The 14,011-nt window shown below is 47.0% G+C and overlaps 1 protein-coding gene across 3 annotated transcripts in view; it reads left to right on the top strand.

Annotated features, from left to right (window-relative positions):
- The window catches only part of IPO9 (importin 9), a 178,625-nt gene that overhangs the window by 53,444 nt on the left and 111,170 nt on the right, over positions 1-14,011 (top strand). For all 3 annotated transcript variants that reach the window (XM_030561056.1, XM_030561057.1, XM_030561058.1), the window contains one exon: positions 8,935-9,035. In XM_030561056.1, the coding sequence (XP_030416916.1) occupies positions 8,935-9,035 (101 nt within the window). The remainder of the gene's footprint in view (positions 1-8,934; positions 9,036-14,011) is intronic.

Raw genomic sequence — 14,011 nt, 5'->3', positions numbered from 1 at the left:
ACACCACTTCTGAAAGTTTGCCAACCCCTGCTCTAGGAACACATGAAGTCCAATGATAGTGACCACAGACACAATGCCAAATACAAGGTCTTACCTGTACTGCAAGTTTTATTAAAGCAATAAGTTACAAAAACCCATGTCACAGCCTCAAAGATATTCTAGGGACCGTTGGACCTCTCAATAGGTGATCAACAGAGGAATGGTTCCTGTTGGGGTCTTCCCACTTTATCCAACCAGGGAACTCTTTTTATCTTGTTCTGACCTAACACCTTATGCATATGAATGAGGGTTTCAGCCCTCTTTTCCTTATCTGTATTTCCACAATATATGACCACTCTGACTGAATTGGCCTTGTCATCACTGGTTCTCCACTTATAAGGTAACTCCCTTCTTTTCATGTACCAATATATTTATGCCTTTAATTTTCACTCCATGCATCTGAAGAATTGGTTTTTTACCTACAAAAGCTTATGCCCAAATAAATCTGGTAGTCTTTAAGGTGCCACCAGACTCCTAATTTTTCATGGGTTGTTTCTTAGTTCCTTTTATTCTCATTAGCATCTATGCACAGCATATACCCTGTGGTCAGGACAGGACACTCCATGATTTTACAATCAGGTGTCTTGTGATCCTGGACAGTACCTTTCAGTTTATTGCAATAATTTAGTTTTTGTAACATTACCTATTGTCACATCTTTTACACCAATCTTGTGACCTTCCTGGCATAGAGTTATTCCTAGATCACCCAGTTACATCAGGTGTTCTTAAGCCTATGGCCTAGTCTGGCTAAACTGAAATCTTACAGGTCTCAGCCTATAGGCCTTGTGTTCCAGGCATGCTTTACTTATATACCTAATACCCTCTCATCACTCCTAAATACTTGTCAATAGAATACATCTATACGACTGCAATTTAAATCTATTTAGCATATGTTATATGGAATGGCATATGAATTGACCATAACACCACATTACACAATAATAAATGGATGATAAAATTAGCTAATTGGCTGCAGGGGCCACATGGAAGAAGACACTTAAGTTTGTTAGAGGCTGACAAGCAGCAAGAGTGGGAACATTTGCAGAGTGAGAGGTCAGGGAGAGATACAAAACTTGACGACAGGTGTGATGAATGTGGGGATTTTAGTAATAGTTTTGATTCCCATGCATGCCTCAGTTTCTATCTTGGCTTTGTATTACTATGCGCTGATTGTAAGGGGGAGGGATGATATGTTGACTCAGCAGCCTGGTGGAGAGTCATTAAACTGAGTAAAGTCTTCATATGTCAGTGGAGGATCTGAAGTATAAATGGCCTGGATGTTCACACCTAGCTACCATCAGCAAGAGCAGGGGCGGGCAAACTTTTTGGCCTGGGGGCCACATCGGGTTTCCGAGATTGTATAGAGGGAGGGTTAGAGGAGGCTGTGCCTCCCCAAACAGCCAGGCATGGCCCAGCCCCCACTCCCTATCCAACCCCCTCTGCTTCTCACTCCCTGATGGCCCCCCTGGCACTCCTGCCCCATCCACCCCCCTATCCCCTGACCGCCCCCAGAACCTCTGCCCCTGACTGCCCCCTGCTGCCCCATCCAACCTCTCCTCTCATTCCTGGCTGCCCCCCGGGACCCCTGCCCCATTTAACCACCCCTTCTCCCTGTCCCCTGACCATCCCCATAACCCCTGCCCTTGACTGCCCCCCACAGCCCCCATTCAACCCTCCCATTCCCCGCCCTCTGACCGCCCCAATCGCTATCCACACTTCTGTCCCCTGACTATCACTCGGAACTCCCCTGCCCTCTATCCACCCCTCCTGCTCCCTGCCGGGCTTCCTGGAGCTGGCAGTGCTGTCAGGAGCACCAGAACAGGCAGCCATGCCTTCCAGCTGGAGCAGGCCACGCTTCTAGGCAGCAGAGAGCACCCTGTCAGACCGTGGCTCTGCAGCTGCGTTGCCTAGCAAGAGCTCACTGCCCCGCTGCCCAGAGCATTTCGCCGCCGTGAGCTAAAGCTGCAGGGGAGGGAGGACAGCGGGGCGGGGCTGGGGGCTAGCCTCCCGGGCCAGGAGCTCAGGGGCCAGGCAGGAGGGTCCCGTGGGCCACATCTGGCCAACAGGCTGTAGTTTGCCCACCTCTGAGTAAGAGGAAGGAGATCCCCCTCCCCACCCCTTTGCAGAGAGGCAGAGCAGAAGCCAAAGAGCAGAGCAGGAGAACAATAGGGTGTCAAGTGGGTCTGTTAAGAGTGGAGCGCACAGGTACAACACTCGCACACTGGGATAGAAGACAGAGAGAGAGAGAGAATGTGAGTACGTCTACACTACAGGATTATACCAATTTTACAGAAACCGTTTTTTTAAACAGATTGTGTAAAGTCAAGTGCACACGGCCACACTAAGCACACTAATTCGGCCGTGTCCGTCCATGTACTGAGGCTAGCGTCGATTTCCGGAGCGTTGCACTGTGAGTAGCTATCCCATAGTTTCCGCAGTCTCCCCCGCCCATTGGAATTCTGGGTTGAGATCCCAGTGACTGATGGGGCAAAAAAATTGTCGCTGGTGATTCTGGGTACAGCCTCACCCCTCTCTCCATGAAAGCAGCGGCAGACAACCGTTTTGCGCCTTTTTTCCTGGGTGAACTGTGCAGATGCCATACCACGGCAAGCATGGAGCCTGCTCAGCTCAAGACAGCAAGCATGGACGTTTTAAACACCTCGTTCATTCTCGTTCAGTCTGTGCTGAACCAGGACCTGCAAAACCAGTCGAGGAGGAGGCGGCAATGAGAGTGATGAGGACATGAACACAGAATTCTCTCAAACTGCGGGCCCTGGCGCATTGGAGATCATGCTGGTAATGGAGCAGGTTCTAGCCATTGAATGCCGATTTTGGGCCCAGGAAACAAGCACAGACTGGTGGGACTGCATAGTGTTGCAGGTGTGGGACAATTCCCAGCGGCTGCGAAACTTTTGCATGTGTAAGGGCACTTTAATGGAACTTTGCTTTGCTTTCCCCTGCCCTGAAATGCCAGAATACCAAGATGAGAGCAGCCCTCACAGTTGAGAAGTGAGTGGCATAAGTCCTCTGGAAGCTTGCAACGCCAGACAGCTACCGGTCAGTCGCGAATCGAGTTGGAGTGGGCAAATGTACTGTGGGGGCTGCTGTGATGCAAGTAGCCAAAGCAATCACTAAGCTGCTGCAGTGAAAGGTTGTGACTCTGGGAAATGTACGGGTCATAGTGGATGGCTTTGCTGGAATGGGATTCCCTAACTGTGGTGGGGTGATAGGGATATGGGTTCCATCTATCTTGGCACCGGAGCAGCAGGGCACCCAGTACGTAAACCACAAGGGGTACTTTTCAGTGGTGCTGCAAGCACTAGTGGATCACAAGGGACATTTCACCAACATCCACGTGGGATGGCCGGGAAGGGTTCATGATGCTCGCCTCTTCAGGAACGCTACTCTGTTTAAACGACTGCAGCAAGGGAATTACTTCCCAGACCAGAAAATAACAGTTGGGATGTTGAAACGCCTATAGTTATCCTGGGGGAACCAGGCTACCCCTCGATGCCATGGCTCATGAAGCCATATACAGGCAGCCTGGACAGTAGTCAGGAGCTGTTCAACTACAGGCTGAGCAAGTGCAGAATGGTGGTAGAATGTGCATTTGGACGTTTAAAGGGACGCTGGTGCACATTACTGACTCGCTCAGACCTCAGCCAAACCAACATCCCCATTGTTATTGCTGCTTGCTGTGTGCTTCACAATCTCTGTGAGAGTAAGGGGGAGACCTTTATGGCAGGGTGGGAGGCGGAGGCAAATCAGCTGGCCACTGATTATGTGCAGCCAGACACCAGGGCAATTAGAAGAGCACACCAGGAAGCGGTGTGCATCAGAGAAGCTTTGAAAACCAGTTTCATCACTGGCCAGGGTACGGTGTGGCTGTTGTTTGTTTCTCCTTGATGAACCCCCCCCCCGCCCTTGATTGATTCATTCCCTGCAAGCAACCCACCCTCCCTCTTCGATTACAGCTTGCTTTCTAAGGAAATAGTCACTCTTGTTTAAAAATCATGTATTCTTTATTTATTAATTATAAAAAGAGGAAGAGAATGACAAGGTACCCCAGGTGCGGTTTGGGAGGAGGATAGGAGAGAAGGAAAAGACCACTAAAAATGTTCAAAATAATGACAGCCTTTTGGTTGGGCTGTCCACTGGGGTGGAGTGGGTGGGTGCACAGAGCCTCCCCCCCACGCATTCTTATATGTCTGGGTGAGGAGGCTATGGAACATGATGAGTGGGGAGGGTAGTTATACAGGGGCTGTAGCAGCACTCTGTGATCCTGCTGCCGTTTCTGAAGCTACACCAGACGCTGTAACATGTCAGTTTGATCACGCAGCAGCCCCAGCGTTGCATCCTGCCACCGCTCATCTTCCTGCCGCCACAGCTCCTCACGTTCGTCCCTCCTCCCCTCACATTCGTCTCTCTTCCCCTCACGGTCACTGGCATCTTTCCTGTACTTTGATACCACGTCTTGCCCCTCATTCAGATGAGCTCTTTCATTGCAGGTCACTTCCATGATTTCCAAGAACATTTCATCTCCTGTCTTTTTTTGTTCGCCGCCTTATCTGAGGTTGCCTTTGGGATGGAGGAGGGAGGCTTGAAAAATTTGCAGCTGCAGGAGGGAGGGAAAAAGGAAGAGAAGTATTTTAAAAGATATATTTTACAGAACAATGGTTATACTCTTTCACGGTGAACCAACACTATTCACCTTACATAGCACATGTGATTTCAGTACAAGGTTGCATTTTGCATCTTAATATTGAGTGCCTGCAGCTTTGGTGTTAGAGATCACAGACGCAGGTCTGGGCAGCAGAATTCGACTTGCATATGGCCATGGTAAGCCATTGTCTTTCAGGTTCTGCAGCCTTCATATTTCAGCGCCCTCCTTTCCCAAATACCAAGCAAAGCCCCTTGAGTGCTGCTTCTTTCCTGTTAACGTGCAGCAACAGAAACCACCCCCCCCCCCCCGGCATCCAATTCTCTGGGATGATCGCTTTAGCCCTCCCCCCACCGCGTGGCTGGTATCATGGAAGATCCCTGCTAGCCATCCCCCCCACCCCCCCCGCGTGGCTGGTAGAAGGGAAGATCCCTGCTAGCCAAACGCGAAAAAGCCCAGCGCCAATCACCCTCCCACGCCCCCCGCTTGGCTAACTGCAGGGAAGGATTTCTTTTCAGCCATGGGCAAACAGCCCAGTAGGAATGGCCATCTCTGTCCCCTTAATTAAATTCCCGTATTTCAACCAGGTTACCATGAACGATATCACTCTCCTGAGGATAACACAGCGAGATAAAGAATGAATGTTGCTTGAATGCCAGCAAACACTGGGACCATACGCTGCTAGGCTTTGTCATGCAGTGATACCAGATTACTTGCTACATGCATGATGTGGTCAAGTGTCCTACCATGGTGGACGGAACAAGGCTGCCTTGCCCAGAAACCTTCTGCAAAGGCTTTTGGAGTACCTCCAGGAGAGCTTCATGGAGATGTCCCTGGAGGATTTCCGCTCCATCCCCAGACATGTTAACAGACTTTTCCAGTAACTGTACTTGCCACGAATGCATCCCAAGTCCTCAGGGAAAATTAATCATTAAAAAACACTTGCTTTTAAACCATGTTTTATATTTACAAAGGTACACTCACCAGACGTCCCTTCCAGGGCTTCATGGTCTGGGATAATGCCTTGGGAGGGCTGGGAGGGCAATTCCGTCAGGCTGAGAAAAATCTCCTGGCTGTTGGGGGGAATGGAGTGCTGTGTGCTCTCTTCAAGCTCATCCTTCTCTTCCTCCTCCTCCTCTTCCCCATCCGCAGAATCTTCAGGCATGGCTGAGATTACCCTCACCTCGGAATCCACGGACAGGGGTGGGGTAGTGGTGGCAGATTCCCATAGAATTGCATGCAGCTCAGCGTAGAAGCTGCATGTTTGTGGCCCAGCCTCGGACCTTCCGTTTGCTTCTTTGGTTTTCTGGAGGCTTGTCTGAGCTCCTTAACTTTCACGTGGCACAGTACTGAGTCCCTGGTGTGGCCTCTTTCCATCATGGCCTTGGAAATTTTTTCAAATGTTTTTTCATTTCGTCTTTTGGAACGGAGTTCTGTTAGCATGGAATCCTCTCCCCATATTGCAGTCAGATCCAGTACCTCCCGTGCGGTCCATGCTGGAGCTCTTTTTTGATTCTCAGGACTGCATTGTTACCTGTGCTGATGAGCTCTGCGTGGTCACCTGTGCTGATCAGCCCTCCATGCTGGCAAACAGGAAATGAAATTCAAAAGTTCACGGGGCTTTTCCTATCTACCTGGCCAGTGCATCCGAGTCCAGATTGCTATCCAGAGTGGTCACAATGGTGCACTGGGGGATAGCTCCCGGAGGCCAATACCATCAAATTGCAGCCACACTAACCCTAATCCGAAATGGCAGTACTGATTTTGGCGCTACTCCCCTCATCGAGGAGGAGTACAGATATCGGTATTAAGAGCCCTTTATATCGATATAAAGGGCTTCGTTGTGTGGACGAGTGCAGGGTTAATTCGGTTTAAACGCTGCTAAATTTGATATAAACTCATAGTGTAGACCAGGCCTGAGTGTGCCAAGATGGCTTCTACAATTGTATAGAGTAGAACCTCAGAGTTATGGACAGCAGAGTTACGAACTGCCCAGTCAACCACACACATGATTTGAACCAGAAGTACACAATCAGGCAGCAGCAGAGATGGGGGAAAAAAAAGGTAGGTACAGTATAATACTGTGTTAAACATGATAAAGGGAAAGCAGCATTTTTCTTCTGCATAGTGAAGTTTCAAAGCTGTATTAAGTCATTGTTCAGTTGTAAACTTTTGAAAGAATGACCATAATTTTTGTTCAGTTATGGTGTTCGTAACTCTAAGGTTTTACTGTAGGTTCTACTTAGTGGTGTCCAGTTTGAACTGCCTTAACTGTTGCCTTTCTTTGCTAACCTGAGGACTTTCAGATTCTGTTTTCCAGGTGGCTAATGTATTGTTGCCTTGTTTTGAAAATGCTGCTTGGTGTCACTGCAAATACTTACAGGGAGCATTGCACACTGAAGGCGTAAAGGACAGCTCTCCCATAGGGGTCTGGCTTGGCTGAATTCAGTCCAGAGAGCCATGGAGAGAGAGTGGGATTGACAGTGTCCAAAGTCACAATTTCAGAGTCTTGGAGGATGCAGGCCTGTCCTGGGGAACTGTGTGGATCTTGGCACACTAAAGAGTGGAGGATGTCACTCCCAGGGGACTGGTTACAGGCAGAGACATGGACCAGACAGGGAGAGATACAAACTTGACCAGAAGCTACTTTGATGTTTAAGTGATTTGCACTAATGGAACATGGTGGATTTACGAACTTAGTAATGGAACCTAGACATAGGTAATACAAACTTCGTAATGCTTCATCCTTGACCTCTGGCCTAACTGAGGAAACATTACAAAGTTTATGTATTGATTAATCTTAGTCTTCAGTGGTCAGTAAGGTTTTGGTCTCCTGAGCAGTTATAGCATCAGGAAAATTATTATCAGTGTCATTAGAATGAGAGACCTGAGGAATAGATGAGAAAATTTGCAATTTACCACAAGTTCCCTTTTTAACAAATCCACTAAATAGCTAAACACTCCCACAAACACTGAAATACAAGAGCAGATAGAGTGAGTGAGTGCAGAGTGTTTAGCCCTATGATTGTGGTCACTCACATTTCCTGCTGGGAAGCCTTCCCCCTTATCTTCATTGTTACACTCACCAGTGGATTTCATTGTGGGATTTCCAAGGCACGCAGGCTGGGATACAGTTTTTAAAGATGTTACGCTGATGCCCACTGGGGTTTTTATTTGTGTGTGTGTGTGTGTGTGTGTGTGTGTGTGTGTGTGTGTGTGTATATATATATATGTATATATAAAATGTGGAGGTTTCAACCCCATTTCCCTATTTGAACTTCCACACTTCACTATATTTGAGGTGCCCTGTTTTTCATAGGTTAACTTGTTAGTTCCCCTTATGCTCATTACAGTTTAAATTAATCAGTCACCATAACTTGATGCCCATACAGCAGAACCCTGTTTATTTGACCCTCCCTTAACTGGCTTTCTGCATTTACTGAACACCCAGGACTCCACTTTTGATTATTTGATCTGGCCTTGGTCCCAATTAGACTGAATAAACAAGTTCTACTGTATTTGCAAAAATCTCCAAAATACTTTAACTGGTACATTGCTGTATATATTTCCTAAATATCAGCAGTTAATACATCTGTTCATGTGACTGTCTTTTCTTGTGATGTAGTCACACATAGGCTGATGTGAGAAGCTAACTAATCTTTAGATCAGAGGCCTTGTTTGGATAAGTTAATATGTTGCTGGTCTGAGGCACGTAGGCCCAGTATTACAACATTAATTAATGTTTTTATTTCACTTCTACATCCTGAATATACTTGGTAAGTTTTATCCTTTGCTACAGACCTAAAGAGGACCAATCTCTGTGGGTATCAGAGGAGTTCACGTTCTGACACCTGTTACCCTGTATCTCTGACACTGACAACAAGGATGCAGAATTAGCAATGGTAGTTGATGGAAAAGCCATCAGAGGGTAACCAGTGGCCTGAACCATGTTTAAAATAGTGATCTAAATGTGATAATTTTTTAATCTGTCTGCATCAAATGGCTTTTTATAGTGCTTATTTACCACAGTATCTCAGCACTAGCATACTATTAAAATCATATTCGTATCCTATTCTCCTCTGAGCCTTTCAGTCCTTGCAAAAGAGCAAATGTGAGCACAATATTTCTCAGATTGAGGAAAGTATTTTGCCAAGGTGACTTGTTCTAACTTCTTTAATCTGATATACTGAATGAATTTATCAATGAATTGTTCCCTTGATGTTTTCGTTTTCCAGGCCGTGACAGCCCTAGTGAAGAACTATCCTAAACACATGGTTTCCTCCATGCAGCAGATCCTGCCAATTGTTTGGAATACACTTACAGAAAGTGCAGCCTTATATCCTTTTTCTTTGTGGTGTGTGGTTTAAAAGAGAATAAAAGAGCTCTTGAGGCGTCTCATAAGAAGAAGGCAATTGTACACAGATCTTGTACACAGATCTTGTACATAGCTGTAGGCAAATTGAATAGCAATCGGTTTACCATGATAGACAGGAAACAAAAGAAGCAATTAGTTATGTAAACCTCAGATAACTTACTGCTCTTACTGTCTTACCAACTAATTCATAAATGTTTAAAACCAAAATGGACCATTGTGATCAATAATCCAAGAATTTCACTCAGTAATTCCTGCATCTTGCCTGTTAACCTGTGGTTAAACTAGAGCATTTCTTCTAGAGCCAGGGTGTCAAAGTAATTTCATAAGGTGTGCCTGATCTAACATCTTGCCACTTGTCTCGTACCAGTTTTGCTGGATTGCTGTTCAGCAGACCTGGTTGGTCTTGAAATTCATACTAATGTTGTTCACTGGGACTGGACCTGCCTTCATGTAGGAATGAGGAGGGGACCGTGACAAGTCGATTATGGTCATTCTAATTAAAAAAAAAAAAAAAAGGCTTGTCTACATGGCCTCAGTTTGCACTATGGGGCTATGTTTTGTAGAGTATTGCACTCTATCTCCCCTGTGTGGACCCTGCTGGTGTGTACTAAATGTTTCTTCATGTGCATTGATGTACTTCTGTTTCAAGCACAACTACATCAGCAGGTACCACATGAGGATTTAAAGCACAATGCACTGGTGTGCCCTCAAATCACACCCCAGTAGTGTGAATTCTGGGTGTGTGTAAACAAGCCTGAAGAGTCATGGGAAGTCTGTGGCAGGGTAATTTTGATTTAAATCATGATTTAAATCACTAGTCAGGAAGACTCGATGTAGTCATGGTTTTCTACATAAAAGTGCATTCTTGTTGGTTGTTATAACTTTAATACATATTCTTCACAACTCAGAGATAGATGTAGGTTTCGTTTTTAGAAGGTACACACTATACATTTTTAAACAGTGATTTATTTTGAAAACTTTTCAGATTAGTTTTACAGCTATATCAGAAAATGAATGATTGTTTGGTTATTTCATTTACCAAAGGTAATTGAAGCAGATAGTTCACCTCCCAATGATGTCATAAATATCTCCAGTTCAACAGGCTGATCATTAATATTTGGAGGATTTTCTTGCCATACTGTATTAGGAGGAGAACATCACCAGACAGATATGTACTGTATATACTTGTTCATAAGCTGAATTTTTTTAGTAAAAAAGGGAAGCACCAGAGAAGGGGGTCGACTTATGAATGGGTATAGCGAGGGAGAGGTGGGACACAGCCTCTCCCCCAACAGAGGGAGCAAAGAGAGGCAGTACAGCGAGCAGAGCCAGAAGGAAAGAGGCAGGGCCAGAGTCTCTCCGCTTCCGGCCTTGCTGCTCCTCCCCCCAGCCTCCGAAGCAGCTGCAGCTCCGGGACTGGCAGGCTGCAGCTGTGCCGCTCAGCCCAGCCCCCCAGAGCAAGCTGTGGCTGCACCGCCCAGCCCGCTGGAGCATGCTGTGGCCGTGCCACCTGTACCAACCCGCTGGAACATGCTGCGGCCACACTGCCTGGTCTGGTAACCCAGTCCGGTGCTTCACACCCTCCTAGTGAAATAGTGTTTCCTAATATCCAACCTAGACCACCCTCACTACAACTTGAGACCATTGCTTCTTGTTCTGTCATCTGCCACCACTGAGAACAGCTGAGTTCCATCTTCTTTGGACCCCCCCTTCAGGTAGTTGAAGGCTGCTATCCAATCCCCCCACACTCTTCTCTTTTGCAGACTAAACAATCCCAGTTCCCTCAGCCTCTTCTCGTAAGTCATGTGCCCCAGCCCCCTGATCATATAGGAGAATAATCACTTCCCTCAGTCTGCTGGCAATGCGCCTACTAATGCAGCCCAATATGCTGTTATCCTTCTTGGCAACGAGGACACACTGCTTACTCATATCCAGCTTCTCGTCCACTGTAGTCCCTAGGTCCTTTTCTGCAGAACTGCTGCTTAGCCAGTCTGTCCCCAGCCTATAGCGGTGCATGGGATTCTTCCGTCCTACGTGCAGGACTCTGCACTTGTCCTTGTTGAACCTCCTCAGATTTCTTTTGGTCGAATCTTCCAATTTGTCTACGTCACTCTGGACCCTATCCCTACCCTCCAGCATATCTGCTTCTCCACTCAGCTTAGTGTCATCTGTGAACTTTCAGAGGGTGCAATCCATCCCGTCATCCAGATCATTAATAAAGATCTGACCCCTGCGGTACTCTGCTTGATACCGGCTGCCAACTAGACATTGAGCTGTTGATCACTACCCATTGAGCCCGACAATCTAGCCAGCTTTCTGTCCACTTTATAGTCCATTCATCCAGTCCAAACTTTAACTTGCTGGCAAGATCTTGGTACATATCTTTGTACAGTGGCTGGCTACACTCACTGTTAAAGATGCATCTTATTCCCCATTTGAATTTTTCTGACTTCAGCAGTTACATCTTGCTATGCTTTTGTCTGATAGATTAAGGAGTCCTCTATGTCAGGAGTGGCCAACCTGTGGCTCCGGAGCCACATGCAGCTCTTCAGAAGTTAATATGTGACTCCTTATATAGGCACCAACTTTCCAATGTGCTCAACCCCTGGCTCTGTCACAGGCCTTGCCCCCACTCCACCCCTTCCCACCACCTGCCTTGAGGCTGCCATGCCCTTGCTCCCACCCTCCCCCCCGAGCCTCCTGCATGCCACAAAACAACTGATCAGTTAGTGCGGGGAGGGGAAGGTGCTGATTGCCGGGGCTGCCAGTGGGCAGGGGTGCTGGTAGCGGGGTGGAGGAGGGTAGCTGATGGGGGGCTGCTGATGTATTACTGTGGCTCTTTGGCAGTATACATTGGTAAATTATTGCTCCTTCTCAGGGCTCAGGTTGGCCACCCCTGCTCTATCTGATAGCTTTTCCCTGTAGTTACATGACATCTTAATCTTCTTTTGGATAAACTATACAGATTAAACTTCTTTAGTAAAGCAGGTTTTCCAGACCATGAAACCTTCTTGTAGCTCTTCTCTGAACCCATATTTCAGTACCATTTTTTTTTTTTAAAGTATGATCATCAGAACTGGACACCATATTTCAGTAGTAGTTAAAGACATGAGTGAAGGAATTCCACACTTGCCCTTTTGACTGGAGAGGCTATGGTTCTTCTAGAGATTGCAGAGTTCCAGCCCACTTTATATCAATAGCCCAGGCATGGTCTTTCTCTTCTTTTGTCATAGAATCATAGAACTGGAAGGGACCTTGAAGAATCCTCTAGTCCAGTCCCCTGCACTCAAGGCAGAACTAAGTATTATCTATACATCCCTGACAGGTGTTTGTCCAACCTGCTCTTAAAAATGCCCAGTGATGGGGATTCCACAACCTCCCTAGGCAATTTATTTCAGTGCTTAACCACCCTAACTGTTAGGAAGTTTTTCCTAATGTCCAACCTGAACCACCCTTGCTGCAGGGCCGGTGCAACCATTTAGGCGACCTAGGCGGTCACCTAGGGCGCTGGAATTTGGGGGGCGCCATTTTCTTTGGCAATGACCGTGGCGGCTGGATCTTTGGCCGCCCCGGTCGCCACCGGCATTTAGGCAGAGGGAGCGGAGGCTGGAGAGCGCGGGGAGGGCCGCCTGCAGTAAGGGAGGGGGCGGCACGCAGGGGAACTCCTCACTCCTGCCCTGCCTCCTCCCAGGGCATACCGTGGCTGCTTCACTTCTCCTGCCTCCCAGGCTTGCGGCGCCAATCAGCTTAGGTGCCACAAGCCTGGGAGGCGGGAGAAGTGAAGCAGCCACAGCATGCTCGGAACGGGAGTGAGCTGGGGGTGCCTCAGGGTGGAGGATGGGGATCCGCCACAAGGCGAGTGCCTCGGGGGGGCAGGGGCACCTCAGGGCCAGGGCGTGGGGGCACAAGGTGGAAGTTTCACCTAGGGCACGAAACATCCTTGCACCAGCCCTGCCTTGCTGCAATTTAAGCCCATTGCTTCTTGTCCTATCCTCAGAGGTTAAGAAAAACAATTTTTCTCCCTCCTCCTTGTAACAACCTTTTATGTACTTGAAAAAGGTTATCATGTCTCCTCTCAGTCTTCTCTTCTCCTGACTCAACAAACCCAGTTTTTTCAATCTTCCCTCACAGGTCATGTTTTCTAGACCTTTAATCATTTTTGTTGATCTTCTCTGGACTTTCTTCAATTTGTCCACATCTTTCCTGAAATGTGGCGCCCAGAACTGGACACAGTACTCTAGTTGAGGCCTAATCAGCGCAGAGTAGAGTGGAAGAATTACTTCTCGTGTCTTGCTTACAATACTCCTGCTAATACACCCCAAAATGATGTTCGCTTTTTTTGCATCAGCATTACACTGTTGACTCATATTTAGCTTGTGATCCGCTATGATCTCCAGATCAGTTTCCACAGTACTCCTTCCTAGGCATTCATTTCCCGTTGTGTATGTGTGCAACTGATTGTTCCTTCCTAAGCGGAGTACTTTGCATTTGTTCTTATTGAATTTCATCCTATTTACTTCAGACCATTTCTCCAGTTTATCCAGATCATTTTGAATTTTAATTCTATCCTCCAAAGCACTTGCAACCACTTCCAGCTTGGTGTCGTCTGCAAACTTCATACGTGTACTCTCTATGCCATTATCCAAATCATTTATGAAGATACTGAACAGAACCAGACCTAGAACTGATCTCCCCACTCATTATGCCCTTCCAGCATAACTGTGAACCACTGATAGCTACTTTCTGAGAACAATTTTCTGCCCAGTTATGCACCCACCTTATAGTGGCTCCATCTTGGTAGTATTTCCCTAGTTTGTTTATGAGAAGGTCATGTGAGACAGTATCAAAAGCCTTACTAAAGTCAAGATATACCACATCTTCTGCTTTTTCCCTATCCACAAGGTTTATGAGCTTTCTTTGACAGGGTATCAGGTTGG

The sequence above is a fragment of the Gopherus evgoodei genome, chromosome 4 (assembly GCF_007399415.2).
Source record: "Gopherus evgoodei ecotype Sinaloan lineage chromosome 4, rGopEvg1_v1.p, whole genome shotgun sequence".
Taxonomy (NCBI): Eukaryota; Metazoa; Chordata; order Testudines; family Testudinidae; genus Gopherus; species Gopherus evgoodei.
The sequence above is the reverse complement of the archived record's forward strand: the minus strand, read 5'-3'. Positions and strand labels throughout refer to the sequence as shown.